This window comes from Salmo salar, chromosome ssa11 (genome assembly GCF_905237065.1).
Source record: "Salmo salar chromosome ssa11, Ssal_v3.1, whole genome shotgun sequence".
Taxonomy (NCBI): Eukaryota; Metazoa; Chordata; class Actinopteri; order Salmoniformes; family Salmonidae; genus Salmo; species Salmo salar.
In genome coordinates this window covers 4,999,763-5,018,416 of record NC_059452.1, presented here as the reverse complement: position 1 = coordinate 5,018,416, position 18,654 = coordinate 4,999,763, and the positions used below count along the sequence as shown (strand labels likewise).

The following is an 18,654-nucleotide window of genomic DNA, read 5'->3' as shown; positions in this document are numbered from 1 at the left end:
AGTTGAAGCCGGTGTCCTCCCCTCTAACCCCTTTCTCCCGACTCTCGCAGCAAGACCGTTGGATCTACTGGACGGACTGGCAGACTAAGTCCATCCAGCGTGTGGACAAACACACTGGCCGCAGCAAGGAGACCGTGCTGGCCAACGTGGAGGGCCTCATGGACATCATCGTAGTCTCACCACAGAGGCAGAGCGGTAAGGGAGCAGGGTGAAGTTGCCCCTAGTCGCTGATCTTGAGTCATTTTAGCATTTTCCCGACTAATGATTAAGGTTAGGATTGGGGAAACTTTGCCCTTGAGCGAGTGCTAAGTTGCCCCTAACTACTGATACCGGTTCAAGTATTTGTTCATCTTCTTATGGCGAAGATTAGCATTGAGGGTAATCTGATCCTAGATGATTAGAGCCAGCTTCTACCTTCAACCACCATTGTGGTATCGCCACAGTGACAGTGTTAATGAGGCATTTCTGGGAGTTACATTTTTTTTCTCTCAAATCAAAGTTTATTTGTCACATGCGCCGAATACAACAGGTGTAGACCTTACAGTGAAATGCTTACTTACAGGCTCTAACATATAGTGCAAAAAAGGTATTAGGTGAACAATAGGTAGGTAAAGAAATAAAAACAACAGTATAAAAGACAGGCTTTATACAGTAGCGAGGCTATAGAAGTAGCGAGGCTACATACAGACCACGGTTAGTCAAGCTGATTGAGGTAGTATGTACATGTAGATATGGTTAAAGTGACTATGCATATATGATGAACAGAGAGTAGCAGTAGTGTAAAAGAGGGGTTGGCGGGTGGTGGGTGGGACACAATGCAGATAGCCTGGTTAGCCTGTGTGCGGGAGCAGTGGTTGGTCGGCCCAATTGAGGTAGTATGTACAGTGGGGGAAAAAAGTATTTGATCCCCTGCTGATTTTGTACATTTGCCCACTGACAAAGAAAGGATCAGTCTATAATTTTAATGGTAGGTTTATTTGAACAGTGAGAGACAGAATAACAACAAAAATATCCAGAAAAACGCATGTCAGAAATGTTATAAATTGATTTGCATTTTAATGAGGGAAATAAGTATTTGACCCCCTCTCAATCAGAAAGATTTCTGGCTCCCAGGTGTCTTTTATACAGGTAACGAGCTGAGATTAGGAGCACACTCTTAAAGGGAGTGCTCCCAATCTCAGCTTGTTACCTGTATAAAAGACACCTGTCCACAGAAGCAATCAAACCTCTTGGGGCTAGGTGGGACGCTAGCGTGCCACCCGTGGTGCACTCCATCAACAGCAGGTGCATTTCAAGAGCGGCAAATTTGAATCCAAATAAATATCAAAATTCAAATTTTTCAAAAATACAACTATGTTACACCATTTGAAAGATAAACATCTCCTTAATCTAACCACGTTTTACGATTTCAAAAAGGTTTTACGGCGAAAGCATAAATTTAGAGTATGTTAGGACAGTACATTTACAAGAGTTGTGTGTAATGTTTTGTCAAGTCAAAGACAGGGTCACCAAAACCATAAAACCAGCTAAAATGATGCACTAACCTTTTACAATCTCCATCAGATGACACTCCTAGGACATTATGTTAGACAATGCATGCATTTTTAGTTCTATCAAGTTCATATTTATATACAAAAACAGCGTTTTACTATGGCATTGATGTTGAGGAAATCGTTTCCCTCCAATAACCGGCAGTCAAGTCAGCGTCAGAAATTAAATAATTAAAATTAGAAAACATTGGTAAAATATTATATTGTCATTTAAAGAATTATAGATTTACATCTCTTGAACGCAATCAACTTGCCAGATTTAAAAATAACCTTACTGGGAAATCACACTTTGCAATAATCTGAGCACTGCGCCCAGAAAAATACGCGTTGCGATACAGACTAGACGTCATGTTGGGGAGATCTAAAATCGAAAATACTATGTAAATAATCCATTACCTTTGATTCTCTTCATCAGATGTCACTTCCAGGTATCACAGGTCCATAACGAATGTAGTTTTGTTCAAAAAAGCTCATCATTTATGTCCAAAAATCTCCGTCTCGTTAGCACATGATGTAAGCCAGCCGGACTTCTCGTCATGAACGAGGGGAAAAAATATATTTCCGTTCGTTCAAACATGTCAAACGTTGTATAGCATAAATCATTAGGGCCTTTTTAACCAGAACATGAATAATATTCAAGGTGGACGAATGCATACTCTTTTATAACGTATTGGAACGAGGGTACCCAACATGAACTAGCGCCAGGTGTCTAATGGGACATCACCGTTCCATGGCTCTTGTTCGGTCAGATCTCCCTCCAGAAGACTCAAAACACTTTGTAAAGGCTGGTGACATCTAGTGGAAGCAATAGGAAGTGCCAAAATATTCCTAAACCCCTGTGTTTTTCAATGGGATAGGTTTAAAGTCAATACAACACATCAGGTATCCACTTCCTGTCAGAAAATGTCTCAGGGTTTTGCCTGCCAAATGAGTTCTGTTATACTCACAGACACCATTCAAACAGTTTTGGAAACTTTAGAGTGTTTTCTATCCATATATAATAAGTATATGCATATTCTAGTTACTGGGTAGGATTAGTAACCAGATTAAATCGGGTACATTTTTTTTATCCAGACGTGCAAATGCTGCCCCCTAGACCCAACAGGTTAAAGGGAGTGCTCCTAACCGCAGCTTGTTACCTGTAAAAAAGACACCTGTCCACAGAAGCAATCAATCAATGAGATTCCAAACTCTCCACCATGGCCAAGACCAAAGAGCTCTCCAAGGATGTCAGGGACAAGATTGTAGACCTACACAAGGCTGGAATGGGCTACAAGACCATCGCCAAGCAGCTTGGTGAGAAGGTGACAACAGTTGGTGCGATTATTCGCAAATGGAAGAAACACAAAAGAACTGTCAATATCCCTCGGCCTGGGGCTCCACGCAAGATCTCACCTCGTGGAGTTGCAATGATCATGAGAACAGTGAGGAATCAGCCCAGAACTACACAGGAGGATCTTGGCAATGATCTCAAGGCAGCTGGGACCATAGTCACCAAGAAAACAATTGGTAACACATTACGCCGTGAAGGACTGAAATCCTGCAGCGCCCGCAAGGTCCCCCTGCTCAAGAATACATATACATGCTTGTCTGAAGTTTGCCAATGAACATCTGAATGACTCAGAGGACAACTGGTGAAAGTGTTGTGGTCAGATGAGACCAAAAGGGAGCTCTTTGACATCAACTCAACTCGCCGTGTTTGGAGGAGGAGGAATGCTGCCTATGACCCCAAGAACACCATCTTCACCGTCAAACATGGAAGTGGAAACATTATGCTTTGGGGGTGTTTTTCTGCTAAGGGGACAGGACAACTTCACGGCATCAAAGGGACGATGGACGAGGCCATGTACCATCAAATATTGGGTGAGAACCTCCTTTCCTCAGCCAGGGCATTGAAAATGGGTCATGGATGGGTATTCCAGCATGACAATGACCCAAAACACACGGCCAAGGCAACAAAGGAGTGGCTCAAGAAGGAGCACATTAAGGTCCTGGAGTGGCCTAGCCAGTCTCAGACCTAAATCCCATAGAAAATCTGTGGAGGGAGCTGAAGGTTCGAGATGCCAAACGTCAGCCTCAAAACCTTAATGACTTGGAGAAGATCTGCAAAGAGGAGTGGGACAAAATCCCTCCTGAGATGTGTGCAAACCTGGTGGCCAACTACAATAAACGTCTGACCTCTGTGATTGCCAACAAGGGTTTTGCCACCAAATACTAAGTCATGTTTTGCAGAGGGGTCAAATACTTATTTCCCTCATTAAAAATGCAAATCTTTTTATAGCATTTTTGACATGTGTTGTTCAGGATTATTTGTTGTTATTCTGTCTCTCACTGTTCAAATAAACCTACTATTAAAATTATAGACTGATCATTTCTTTGTAAGTGGGCAAGCGTACAAAATCAGCAGGGGATCAAATACTTTTTTCCCCCACTGTACATGAGTGTATAGTTATAATGACTATGCATATATGATAAACAGAGAGTAGCAGCAGTGTATTTAAGCTTTCACCTTATACTGTTGGTCACATTCAAGGAAGTGTGTGTTATGTAATACAGTGCCTTGCAAAAGTATTCATCCCCTTGGCGTTTTTCCTATTTTGTTGCATTACAACCTGTAATTTAAATGGATTTTTATTTGGATTTCATGTAATGGACATACACAAAATAGTCCAAATTGGTGAAGTGAAATGAAAAAAGTTACTTCTTTCAAATTTAATCGGAAATGTGGTGCGTGCATATGTATTTACCCCCTTTGCTATGAAGCCCCTAAATAAGATCTGGTGCAACACATTACCTTCAGAAGTCACATAATTAGTTAAATAAAGTCCACCTGTGTGCAATCTAAGTGGCACATGATCTCAGACCTGTTCTGAAAGGCCCCAGAGTCTGCAACACCACTAAGCAAGGGGCACCACCAAGCAAACGGTACCATGAAGACCAAGGAGCTCTCCAAACAGATCAAGGACAAAGTTGTGGAGAAGTACAGATCAGGGTTGGGTTGTAAAAAAATATCCAAAACTTTGAACATCCCACGGAGCACCATTAAATCCCTTATTTAAAAAATTGAAAGAATATGGCACTACAACAAACCTGCCAAGAGTGGGCCGCCCACAAACTCACAGACCAGGCAAGGAGGGCATTAATCAGAGACGCAACAAAGAGACCAAAGACAACCCTGAAGGAGCTGCAAAACTCCACAGCGGAGATTGGAGTATCTATCCATAGGACCACTAAGCCGTACACTCCACAGAGCTGGGCTTTTCGGAAGAGTGGCCAGAAAAAAGCCATTGCTTAATGATGATCTTCATTAGATGACACTCCTAGGACATTATGTTATACAATACATGCATGTTTTGTTCAATCAAGTTCATATTTATATCAAAAACCAGCTTTTTACATTAGCATGTGACGTTCAGAACTAGCATTCCCACCGAACACTTCCGGTGCGAATTATAGATACAGAACTCCTTTATGCAATCGCGGTGTCCGATTTTAAAATAGCTTTTCGGTGAAAGCACATTTTGCAATATTCTGAGTAGATAGCTCGCCATCACAGGCTAGCTATTTTGACACCCACCAAGTTTGGTACTCACCAAACTCAGATTTACTATAAGAAAAATTGGATTACCTTTGCTGTTCTTCGTCAGAATGCACTCCCAGGACTTCTACTTCAATAACAAATGTTGGTTTGGTTCCAAATAACCATAGTTATATCCAAATAGCGGCGTTTTGTTGTGCGTTCAAGACACTATCCGAAGGGTAACAAAGGGTGATGCGCCCGGCGCGTTTCGTGACAAAAAATTTCAAAATATTCCATTACCGTACTTCGAAGCATGTCAAACGCTGTTTAAAATCAATTTTTGTGCGATTTTTCTCGTAAAAAAGCGATAATATTCCGACCAGGAAACCCTGTTTTAGTTCAAAGATGAAAAAATAAAAACATGGTGTCGCCTCGTGCACGCGCCTCAGTCTCATTGTTCTCTGATCGACCATTATCCAAATGCGCTACTGTTTTTCAGCCAGGGGCTCCAAAGGCATCATTCAGCAGTTTGCCGCCTTCTGAGAGCCTATGGGAGCCGTTGGAAGTGTCACGTTACAGCAGAGATCCTCAATTTTCAATAAAGAGAGTGTAGAAGGCCAAGAAATGGTCAGAGAGGCCACTTCCTCTAAGGAATCTTCTCAGGTTTTTGCCTGCCATATGAGTTCTGTTATACTCACAGACACCATTCAAACAGTTTTAGAAACTTTAAACTTTTTTTGTTTTCTATCCAAAGCCAATAATTATATGCATATTCTAGTTTCTGGGCAGTAGTAATAACCAGATTAAATCGGGTACGTTTTTTATCCGGCCGTGCAAATACTGCCCACTACCCTAGAGAGGTTAAAAACAATAACTTGAAAGCCCCAATCGCTAGGGTCATTTTAAGATGTCAGGCGTCAAAATCTGTTCAGTTTTGATACTGAGCTCATTGCCCAACCGGATGCATCTGGTTTCAAGTGGCCAAGAGACCTCATGTGATGTTCAGCTGCTATTTAGCGGACAAACTGGGAATCAGACAGGACATCTAATTATATTAGTGGAAAGGTAGTAACGTCAGTTTTCTTCTCATATGTATATTATTTCTGTACGTCGAAAAATGGAGCCATTGCACAAACCCTGCTGTTTTGAAATTTGAAATGGCTGTGTTCCTATGGGAATTTATGCATGTTTGTAGCACCACCATTAGGTAAAAGATCTGACTTGTTTTTTTTTTAATCCTTTTGGAAGAGTAATTAGTGGTATATTTTATTTCAAACCTAGACTTTCAAATCTCTTATTCTCCTAAAATGTACTGACAGTTCTACTTCCCTTTGCCTGCTGTTTCTCTGGCTCTGTAATAGTCACATTGTTCCTAACTATTTCTAATAGTACTAAGCATGTATTGGTTGAAATCTAAATGTCTTTCATGAAACATAAAATATATGTTATCTTCACATCCGTGTATATTCCCCCTCAAGCCAAAATCATGACGGCCCTCAAGGAACTACACTGGACATTATGCAAACTGGAAACCACATATCCTGAGGCCGCATTTATTGTAGCTGGGGATTTTAACAAAGGAAATTTGAGGAAAACGCTACCGAAATTCTATCAGCACATTGACTGTAGACTGTAGTCGCTTAGAAAAAACACTAGACCACTGCTACTCGCCTTTTTGAGATGCTTACAAGGCCCTCCCCCGCCCTCCCATCAGCAAATCAGATCACAACTCCATTTTGCTTCTCCCTTCCTATAGGCAGAAACTCAAACAAGAAGTACCCAAGGTCTATTCAATGCTGGCCTGACCAATCAGAATCTATGTTTCAAGATTGTTTTGATAACGCGGACTGGGATATGTTCTCAGGTAGCCTCTGAGAATAACATTGACGTTTACACAAACACTGTGACTGAGTTCATCAGGAAGTGTATAGGGGATGTTGTTCCCATGGTGACTATTAAAGCCTACCCAAACCAGAAACCGTGGATAGATGGCAGCATTCGCGCAAAACTGAAAGTGCAAACCATCGCATTTAACCATGGCAAGGTGACTGGGAATATGGTTGAATACAAACAGTGTAGTTATTCCCTCCATAAGGCAATCAAACAGGCAAAACGTAAGTACAGAGACAAAGTGGAGTCATAATTCAATTGCTCAGACTCGAGACATATGTGGCAGGGTCTACAGACAATCACAGATTACAAATGGAAAACCAGCCACGTCGTGGACACCGACGTCTTGCTCCCAGACAAGCTAAACACCTTCTTTGCCCGCTTTGAGGATAACACAGGCCACTCCCAAGGACTGTGGACTCTCGTTCTCCATGGCCAACGTGAGTAAGACATTTAAGCGTGCTAACCTCGCTAGGCTGCCGGCCCAGACGGCATCCTAGCCGCTTGTGCAGACCAGCTGTCTGGAGTGTTTACGGACATATCTCTCCCTATCCCAGTCTGCTGTCCCCACTTGCTTCAAGATGGTCACCATTGTTCCTGTACCGAAGAAAGCAAAGGTAACTGAATGACTATCGCTCCGTAGCACTGTCATCATGAAGTGCTTTGAGAGTCTAGTTAAGGATCATATCACCTCTACCTTACATCCTAGACCCACTTCAATTTGCTTACCGCCCAAATAGATCCACAGATGATGCAATCTCCATCACACTGCACACTGCCCTCTGCCCTATCTCATCTGGACAAGAGGAATACCTACATCAGAATGATGTTCATTGACTATAGCTCAGCCTTCAACAGCATAGTACCCTCCAAGCTCATCATTAAGCTCGGAGCACTGGGTTTGGACCCCGCCCTGTGCAACTGGGTCCTGGAAATTCCTGACAGGTAGCCTGCAGGTGGTTAAGGTAGGAAACAACACCTCCACTTCACTGATCCTCAACACGGTACTCCCTGTTCACCCATGACTGTGTGGCCATGCACGCCTCTAACTTAATCATCAAGTTTGCAGACGACACAATGGTAGTAGGTCTGATTACTAACAATGATGAGACAGCCTACAGGGAGGAGGTGAGGGCCCTGGTGGAGCGGTGCCAGGAAAATAACCTCTCCCTCAACGTCAACAAAATGAAGGAGCTGATCGTGGATTTCAGGAAACAGCAGACGGAGGACACCCCTATCCACATCGACGGGACTGCAGTGGAGAAGGTGGAAAGCTTCAAGATCCTCGCCGTACACATCACTGACAATTTGAAATGGTCCACCCACACAGACAGTGTATGGCAACTGGTATGGCAACTGCACCGCGCGCAACTGCAGGGCTCTTCAGAGGATGGTGCGGTCTGCCCAACGTCTCACCGGGGAACACTGCCTGCCCTCCAGGACACCTACAGCACCCCGATGTCACAGGAAGGCAAAAATATTATCAAGGACATCAACCACTCGAGCAACGGCCTGTTACATTTACATTTAAGTCATTTAGCAGACGCTCTTATCCAGAGCGACTTACAAATTGGTGCATTCACCTTATGATATCCAGTGGAACAACCACTTTACAATAGTGCATCTAAATCTTTTAAGGGGGGGGTTAGAAGGATTACTTTATCCTATCCTAGGTATTCCTTAAAGAGGTGGGGTTTCAGGTGTCTCCGGAAGGTGGTGATTGACTCCGCTGTCCTGGCGTCGTGAGGGAGCTTGTTCCACCATTGGGGTGCCAGAGCAGCGAACAGTTTTGACTGGGCTGAGCGGGAACTGTGCTTCCTCAGAGGTAGGGGGGCCAGCAGGCCAGAGGTGGATGAACGCAGTGCCCTTGTTTGGGTGTAGGGCCTGATCAGAGCCTGAAGGTATGGAGGTGCCGTTCCCTTCACAGCTCCGTAGGCAATCACCTGTTCACCCCGCTATCATCCAGAAGGCGAGGTCAGTACAGGTGCATCAAAGCTGGGCCAGGAGTCTGAAAAACAACTTCTATCTCAAGGCCATCAGACTGTTAAATAGCCATCACTAGGCAGCTACCACCCGGTTACTCAACCCTGTACCTTAGAGGCTGCTGCCCTATATACATAGACATGGCCACTTTAATAATGGAACACCAGCTACTTTAATAATGTTTCCATACTGCTTTACTCATCTCAAATGCATATACTGTATTTTATTCTGCTGTATTTAGTCAATGCCACTCCGACATTGCTCGTCCTAATATTTAGATATTTCTTAGTTCCATTCGTTTACTTTTAGATGTGTGTATTGTTGTGAATTGTTAGATACTACTGCACTGTTAGAGCTTGGAACACAAGCATTTCGCTACACCAGCCATAACATCTGCTAAATATGTGTATGTGACCAATACAATTTGATTAGATATGTGCCATTGTGAAAATGCCACACAAGGGCGGCAGAGTTTAACAGGTTAAAGTAAGGCTTTTCTCTTCCCTGCAGGCACTAACCACTGTGGAGTGAATAATGGAGGATGCACTCATCTCTGCTTCGCTAAGACAAACAGCTTTGTGTGTGCCTGCCCTGATGAACCAGACAGCAGGCCCTGCTCCACCAGTGAGTGTGTGTGTGTGTGTGTGTGTGTGTGTGTGTGTGTGTGTGTGTGTGTGTGTGTGTGTGTGTGTGCGCACTTGCGTGCGTATGAGAAACAACTTATTTTGATAAATAACATTCCAGCTTTGTGTGTGATCTGTTTATGTATCTTTAAAACACTAATCATTGTTCCTATGTTTAGTCTCAGGTTATGTGCCCACCTCACCAGACAGAGAGACCACCAGCACCGCAGCCCCCAACAAGATCCCCAAAGCCCCCACAGACACGCCTCAGCAAGGACCCCCACTGATCAAGTATGTCAACTACAGGCCTGATATTTTACCTCATTGACCATGACTTGAAGGGATCCTACTGATACATAATGAGGTCTGTCGGATATGAATATTGACTAAATGCCTTGTATCACAATGCTTTACTCTTATGTCTTCAGTTTATGAGAAAGTATATGCTCAGTTTGATGGTTAATGTTATTTTTTTTACATCCCGTTTTGTAGCTGCACAGACAAGAGCCTAAGTGTGGAGGGCTGCTTACAGAGCAACGTGGTGACAGCTCCTCACGGTAAGATAAAGTCAGCTTCATCATCAAATTCATCATCATTATCATGATTATTACCCTCAGTAGCATCTTCATCACACTTTGCATCATCATTACTATCGTCATCATCATAAATGTGACCCGATTCAGGAAACTATGTCACAAGTCATGACTTCACAGGAGAGCTCTTTGAACGTAAACATTTAAAACAAATCGAAATCCAGTCAGCTTTATCATCAAATTCATCATCATTATTACCCTCAGTAGCATCTTCATCACACTTTGCGTCATCATTACTCAGGTTTATCATCAAATTCATCATCATTATCATGATTGTTACCCTCAGTAGCATCTTCATCACACTTTGCATCATCATTACTATCATCATCATCATAAATGTGACCCGATTCAGGAAAGTCATGACTTCACAGGAGAGCTGTGTAAACTCTTTTTTTAAAATCAAAATGTATTTTTTGGCAGAAATGCCTTCTCGAACATGTGAACTTTAATGTGCCTTAATATAAAACTTATATGCCATCTGTTAATACGAATAAAATTGTACAATTATGAGCCTAGTTGTTTAAGCCACAGAAAGAGTGAGCAACCTTCCCGCTAGCTATGATTGGCTGAGACAATGAGTGGGCTGGACATGCCGAAAGATGAGTTTGGATTGGTCTGCCACATAGCATGCGTCTGTCTATTGGAGCTGGTCAGTAACTCTAGGTAATCATGTCAAACGCAACCTTTTTTAAATGTATTGCATAGGAAAACTGCATAAACCTAATGTCAAGTTAAAGTGTTCTGTTAGCTAGCTAACATTATGTGTATGCTCTCCAGTTTCTGGAGGATGGAGTTTTTAAATTAGTTGAATTTGAGTATGATAGCTAAGGAGATGGAGAAAACACCAGTCTGGATTACAAACTAAGGGCAACCATGCATGGCATCAGACAGGAGACACATCCAACCATGATGTATACTGGTAAGATAGTCTAGCTAGCTACATTTTCAGATATTACACGTTTCTAATTTTGACAGAAAAAGGTTTTATTTCAAGTGTACTCTTAGCTAGCTAACGTTAGCTGGCTGGGTAGCTAGCTAATGTTAGCTGGCTGGGTCTCTAGCTAACGGTATGTGTACGATCTTATTCTTCGTATCTCAGACACATTTACTTGACTAGTTATAGCCATAGAACCTGGTTGGTTACCTACCTGCAGGGTAGTAATGTCATGAGTTGTGATTATGGTCCATTGTTTAGCTAGCTACATGTCTTAACAAAAGACTCCACTCTAATTTTGACAAAGTATTTTCATTTCAAGTTAGTGTACAGTGAGCTAGCTAGCTAACGTTAGCTGGCTGGCTCACTAACTAACATTACGTCATGCGTTGGGATTCATTGTTTACCTAGCTAGCTATCTAGCTACATTTCTTAACAAAAGACATCATAGTGTGCCAGAGCGCAGAATAACTGATGAATTTTTGAACGCTCAACACTCATTGAATATGTCTGGTGTCAGTGAATTCGGCAAAAAAGCGCAATTCAATTGTTGCCAGCAGCACAGTTACAGTCACCAACACTCTGGATAACATGAACACTGCCTAACCAGCTCTGCTAGAGTGAGTAAAATGGTCAGAGTGGGGTGATCTCTCATTATGTGTCTGGAAGTAACTAGCCAGTGTTAGCCAGTTAGCTTGGGTGATTGACTGTCGCTGTGAGGTCAGAGCTTTCATAACAACCCTACTTATTGGCCAGAGCGTCCAGTGTGCGCTCTGAACACGAATCGCTCTGAATTTACGAACGGACAATCTGACAACACAGTTGCTGTCACCAACGCTCTGGATAACATAACAGCCTAACCAGCTCTGCTAAGGCAAGTTATGTTCAGTGAGCTGTTCTCTCTCTCTTAGATGTCTGGATGTAGCTGGCAAGTTAGTACAGAACGCACGGATCAACCCTTAAAGAGATGGGTGGGGCTAAGGCTTGAAACATGCTGCATGGGTGTAGACAAAGAAGGGCTGTCCAATAGTAGTACCAAAACATTTAAAGACGGTTTTCTCAAAAATGAGTTTACAAGTTGATCAACTTTCAAAGCAGAATTACTTTCCCATTGTTTCCTCAAAGGCGATATATGATATACCATTTTGTAGCTCGTATTCTCTACTTTTATCCAATGTAAAAAACAGAAATTCAAATGTTGCTACATAAGACCGAATCCAGGTGGTGAGTCACAATAAATGATTCACTTTCAAATGTACAGTGTTGATTTTATAGGCTATATGTAATTGTTTTGATGTCAGAGCAGTATAATCCACTCATTGGTTGATGTTCATCTGCAACGCTTCTTTCACAGGGGAGGGGCTTCATATCAGCTATGTGATTGGAGGAGCATTAACCATTCTTGCCATCCTGATAATCATCACTGCCTTCATTATTTACAGGTAATACCAAGTCCTCTCTAAATACTCAAAATTCCACTCATTTGACATTTACATTTTTGTCATTTAGCAGATGCTCCAGTCTAGAGTGATTTACAGTTAGTACATTCATCTTAAAGTAGCTAGTTGAGACAACCACTTCAGTTATAGTAAGTAAAATGTTCCTCAAAGTCATCAACAAAGTCAGTGCTAGTAATAAAATAAATATGTCTATGTCTATTCTCCATCCCTTTATCTGTCCAGATCTTAAGTAAGTAATTAGGTGAACACAAATTGAGCACCAATAGATTTGGCCAATGTTACTGTCAGGTAACTTATCGTTTCATATCAGTGCAGATAAAGAACACACAGAGGAAGCTACATTAGACCTGTGACATTTGTCTGTCGTGGGAGCTAACCTAGATAGCCACCCAATGGACAGTTTTAACCAGTGGACTGTGTGTACAATGTGTTTTCCCATCTTTCTATCCTCAGACACAAAATGTCAAAGTTTGCTGACCCCGGGATGAGGAACCTGACCTACAGTAACCCCTCATACAGGACGTCAACGCAAGAGGTCAAGATCGAGACCTCTCAAAAGCCGCCCATTTACAACCAGCTACGATATAAGAAAGAGGTAACTATTCAGGCCTATTTAGTATTTCAAGAAAATGACGAGAGTGTTCTAATCTAGCTAAGCATTTTTTCACGTGCAGCATTTGCAGTTGTCATCAAGTCAAAGGGTGGTTATTTGAAGAATCTCAAATATAAAATCTATTTCGATTTGTTTAACACTTTTTTGGTTACTACATGATTCCATATGTGTTATTTCATCTTTTTGATGTCTTCACTATTATTCTACAATGTAGAAAATAGTAAAAAATAAAGAAAAACCCTTGAATGAGTAGGTGTTCTAAAACTTTTGACCTGTAGTGTATGTTATTCTCATATAATAACGTGTAAAATTTGCACTGGTGCAAATGTTTACTGAATCTGGGCCTTATATCTCACCTCAGACTTCGATGAAATTAAGTAACTAATGTTTAGTATAGGAATGGATACATTTGATGTGAATCCATTGGGTTTCTGTATGCCTATTATGACTGAAGGGTTTCAAATGTTCATATAGTATGGCTGGAAGTAACTGTTGAGACGAATACCAGTTTTCAATGTTTGCCTCTATCTCTTATGCTGTAGATAGATTGCTTTACAGTGTTTTATTATAACCAAACATGAAGAGGCACAAGTTGTGACTGACCCGTCCACTCATCTCTCCTTTCTCCTCTTCCCCCTCTCCTTCACTGTAGCTCTCTCATCCTTACAACAGCCTCTCTCCTTTATTATTTTGACCTGTTTTGTCCTGCGGAGAGGTAGTCACACACTGCATGGGGAATCCCTCGACTCAATCAACCTATAACTCTCTCTTTCACTCCTCCTGTATCTCTCTCACTCATTTTGTATCTCTCTCTCGTCCCCAGCTACATGCTCTCTCTCATGTGTCTACTATTGTTCCTCTGCTTGGTCATACATGACAACTGACTCTTTCTCATGACTGACTTAACTAATGATTTAACAAATGTAGAGACATACAGTGCCTTCAGAAAGTTGTCATACCCCTTGACTTTTTCCACTTGTGTTGTGTTACAGCCTGAATTGAAAGTTTATTAAATTGAGATTGTGTGTCGCTGGCCTACACACAATACCCCATAATGTCAGTGGAATTATGTTTTTCTACATTTTTCCAAATTCATTTCAAATGAAAAGCTGAAATTCCTTGAGTCAATAAGTGTTCATCTCCTTTGTTTTTGGCAAGCCTAAATATGTTCAGGAGTAAAAATGTACTTAATTCACGTAATAAGTTCCATGGACTCACTCTGTGTGTCAGGGTATGCGTGAAGGGCTGTAGGAAGTCAGGCGCAGGAGAGGAGATAGTTGGTAGCAAAACAAAGCCTTTTATTTGGTGACCCAAAAGCACACGGCACAAAATAACACGAAATACAAGTAAGGGTTTAACATAACCCAGCTTAACCCATTTGAAAACCTCCCTGATCTTTGTGGTTGAATCTGTGCTTTACATTCACTGTTCGACTGAGGGACCTTACAGATAATTAATTGTATGTGTGGGGTACAGAGATGAGGTAGTCATTCAAAAATTAAGTTAAACACTATCAATGCACACAGTGTCACGACTTCTGCCGAAGTCGATGCCTCTCCTTGTTCGGGCGGTGTTCGGCGGTCGAAGTCGCCGGTCTTCTAGCCTCACCGATCCATTTTTCATTTTCCATTTGTTTTGTCTCGTTTTTCCACACATCTGGTTCTCATTTCCCTCATTATGTGTTGTGTATTTAACCCTCTGTTTTCCCCATGTCTTTGTGTGGTATTGTTTATCTGTTCATGATTGCGCACGTTAGGCTTGGTGTATTTCGCAAAGAAAGGAACCTATTGGTATATAAAAATAAAAAAAGCAGACATGAATTATCCCTTTGAGAATGGTAAAGTTATTAATTACACTTTGGATGGGGTATGAATACACCCACTCACTACAAAGATACAGGCGTCCTTCCTAACTCAGTTGCCGGAGAGGAAGGAAACCGCTCAGGGATTTCACTATGACTTTAAAACAGTTACAGAGTTTAATGGCTGTGATTGGAGAAAACAGGGGATGGATCAACAACATTATAGTTACTCCACAATACTAACCTAAATGAGAGATTGAAAAGAAAGCCTGTACAGAATAAAAATATTCAAAAAAATGCATCATGTTTGCAACAAGGTACTAAATTAATACTGCAAAAAGTTTGGCTAAGAAATTAACTTCGTGTCCTAAATACAAATTGTTATGTTTGAGGCAAATCTTACACAACACATCACTGAGTACCACTCTTCATATTTTCAAGCATGGTTGTGGCTGCATCATGTTATGGATATGCTTGTCATCAACAATGGAGTTTTTTAGGATATAAAGAAACGGAATAGAGCTAAGCTCAGGCAAAATCCTAGAGGAAAACCTGTTTCAGTCTGCTTTCCAACAGACACTGGGACACATTCACCGTTCAGCAGGACAATAACCTAAAACACAAGGCCAGATATACACTGGAGTTGCTTACCAAGATGACATTGAATGTTCCTGAGTGGCCTAGTTACAGTTTTGACTTAAATTGGCTTGAGAACCAATAGCAAGACTTGAAAATGGCTATCTAGGAATTATCAGCAACCAACTTGACAGCGCTTGAAGAATAAAAAAATAAATGTGCAAATCATTTTGGGGCTCCCGAGTGGCGCAGCGGTCTAAGGCACTGCATCTCAGTGCTAGAGGCGTCACTACAGACCCTGGCACAATATGTGGAAAAAGTTGAGGGGTGTGAATACTTTCTGAATGCACTTTATCTCTATCTATGGTTGTGGATGGACCTAATACTATCAAATAATGAGTGTTTGAAAAGTCTGTTCTTTGTTTGACAAACCCTTTCACTTTATGTATTGTGTGTCTGTCATTTTACACAGTCTTATTTTGCGGGAATGTACTGCTATCAGATGTAATCCTGAGCCCAACTCTAACCTTTTGATTACCTGGAGCAGTTTCAGTATATTGTTTACCATCCAGTCACAAAAATCAAATACATTGTTTCTCCACAAATGCCGTAAAGAGATGACACGTTTGAGATTCCATAGTTTGCCCACTCAACACATGGGCACTAATAACAAAACTAACTGAAAGACCAGAGGACATCTCACTGAAAAACAAACTACTATTATGCATGGGTATAACAACATCCTGCTCTGGAGTATTTGTAGTTGTTTTCTGATGAATTATTCCAAAATGGCTGCTGTCTAACCATTGACACAGGCTTAGTTTTCCACTAACTACTTATTCAGGGTCAGATTTTCTTCGTCCCCTCAGATGCTTTTGGGGATATGATCATCTGACCCTAGATCTGTGGGTGATGTCTACGTCGTGCGCTAGGCTTACACAGCTAACCCTTCTACTGTGTGTTCTTTCTCCTTCCTACTTCCTCAGGGGGACTGGGACAGCGGCTACACCAAGGAGAAGATCCGGATCGTGGAGGGAGTGTGTCTCCTCTCCAACGAGGAGCTGTACTGGGAGGACCTGAAGCAGCTGAAGCCGTCGCGGGGTGGTCTTCATACGTGCATGCACACGGACACTGTGTCCCTGCAGGCCAGCAGCGCCTCACTGGACGACGGCGAGACAGAGCAGTTGCTCGAAGAGGAGACGTCGGAGTGCTCGTCCATAAACACGCTGACCCCCGCCATCATCACACCCCAACGCCACCCCCAACACAGCCTGACACCGGCTGGACCCCCGCGCGCAAACCCTCCACCGAGAGCGAGGTGTAAGGGAGGCCTCTTGCTTCACTGCCTCCCTACTCCTACTCTTCCCCCTTAGTCCTCCCGACCCTTCAACTGCACACCCTTATACACACACACACACACACACACACACACACACACACACACACACACACACACACACACACACCTGAATACAATATACACATACAGTAAACGAGTAAATGGTACGTACTTGCTCTTCAGGCCACAGTGAGTCATACACTATTTGACACTCACACAGATAGGTGGTACATACAAACACTACAGCCACATACATACTTCATGCTACACACACACATTTATGCATGCATACAAACCTGGCATCTCCTCGGCCCGCTGGACTTTGTCCTACACACACACATCCGCACTCTTACCACTACCCTCTCACAACCACAGACTGACTCACTGCTACCCTCTTCAGGCAACAGACTAAATTACAATTTACAAGCATGCTGGAAAAAGAAAGCAAAAAAATACACTTTGAGAAAGGAAATGACAAAGAGAGAATGAAATGACGTCTGGAGCCTATTTAAAGAATGCAACTCCTCAAGGTGAGGGCCACTTGGTTGTGTATGACCTTGCATTTTTTGACAAAGCTAAAAACAATATACTCCCGCAGGAAACTATGTAAAAAAAACTGCTCTCTCTCTATAATGCAACTCATCATATACCATGTCCTTATGAACTCTATTTATGAACTTTTTGTTCTTTGACTTGGTTTCTGCTGATTTTAGAGAATGGTGAGAGTGTTGTGTAGAACTGTATTACAGTATGACCCAGTCATTCAAACCTCTATATATATGACAGTGCCAAAGGGTGGAGCTACGTCTACATCTACACTAGAAGAACATTTTATGGGATATGTGCCACGTGAAGGATGGACAGACAGACAGTTATCTATGGGAGAGCACAGCAATGTTTCAGACATATGTTTCACATTGTATACCTTCTCTTCTTAAACCAACCATGGACTTATCTATCTGGTCTCTCTTAACTGGAACTCTAGACTGGTACTGGAAACTGGTACTCTAGATTTGTACTGGAAATGGGTACTCTAGACTGTTACTGGACACTGCATTAGCAATCGTTGAAATCCATTCATTTAAGAAATCTAAAGTAAACTGCAAGTAAACCATATCTGGTCCTCTGGGAATAGCAGTCTTGATGAAGTATAAGTGCCAAACATTCTTTTCATTTTTTTCTTCCCTCAGTTTTATATTTCTTGGAGGTTGTAAAATGTGCTTGGCATTCTTTAAGCTGTTCTGATTAAAGCAGACCTCTGTCATCTCTGAACCACTATGCACTTAGTGCCCACTGTTCTAGTCTATAGTATAGGCTTCAGTGTATTATGTCATTTGACAAGGTTGGCCTCTGTGAAGTATTGCACACAATACAGTGCATTCTGAAAGTATTCAGACTCCTTGACCTTTTCCACATTTTGTTTACTTTACAGCCTTATTCTGAAATGGATTAAATACGTTTTTTTCCTCATCGATCTACACACAATACCCCATAATGACAAAGTGAAAACAGTTTTTTAGAATTGTTTTCACATTTATAAAACATAAAAAACAGATACCTTATTTACATAAGTATTCAGACCCTTTGCAATGAGACTTGAAATTGAGCTCAGGTGCATCCTGTTTCCATTAATCATCCTTGAGATGTTTCTACAACTTGATTGGAGTCCACCTGTGGTAAATTCAATTGATTGGACATGATTTGGAAAGGCACACACCTGTCTATATAAGGTCCCATAGTTTACAGTACATGTCAGAGCAAAAAACCAAGCC

General features: G+C 41.8%; 1 protein-coding gene across 1 annotated transcript in view; it reads left to right on the top strand.

Moving 5' to 3' along the window:
• LOC106561901 (low-density lipoprotein receptor-related protein 4-like) overlaps positions 1 to 18,154 on the top strand; it is a 281,986-nt gene extending 263,832 nt beyond the window's left edge. Inside the window, 8 exon segments of the mRNA XM_014126232.2 lie at positions 51 to 195; positions 9,454 to 9,567; positions 9,746 to 9,857; positions 10,059 to 10,123; positions 12,448 to 12,535; positions 13,007 to 13,148; positions 16,530 to 16,802; positions 16,805 to 18,154. Of these exon segments, the coding sequence (XP_013981707.2) occupies positions 51 to 195; positions 9,454 to 9,567; positions 9,746 to 9,857; positions 10,059 to 10,123; positions 12,448 to 12,535; positions 13,007 to 13,148; positions 16,530 to 16,802; positions 16,805 to 16,867 (1,002 nt within the window). The 3' untranslated portion in view covers positions 16,868 to 18,154.
• The last annotated feature ends 500 nt before the right edge of the window (positions 18,155 to 18,654 follow it).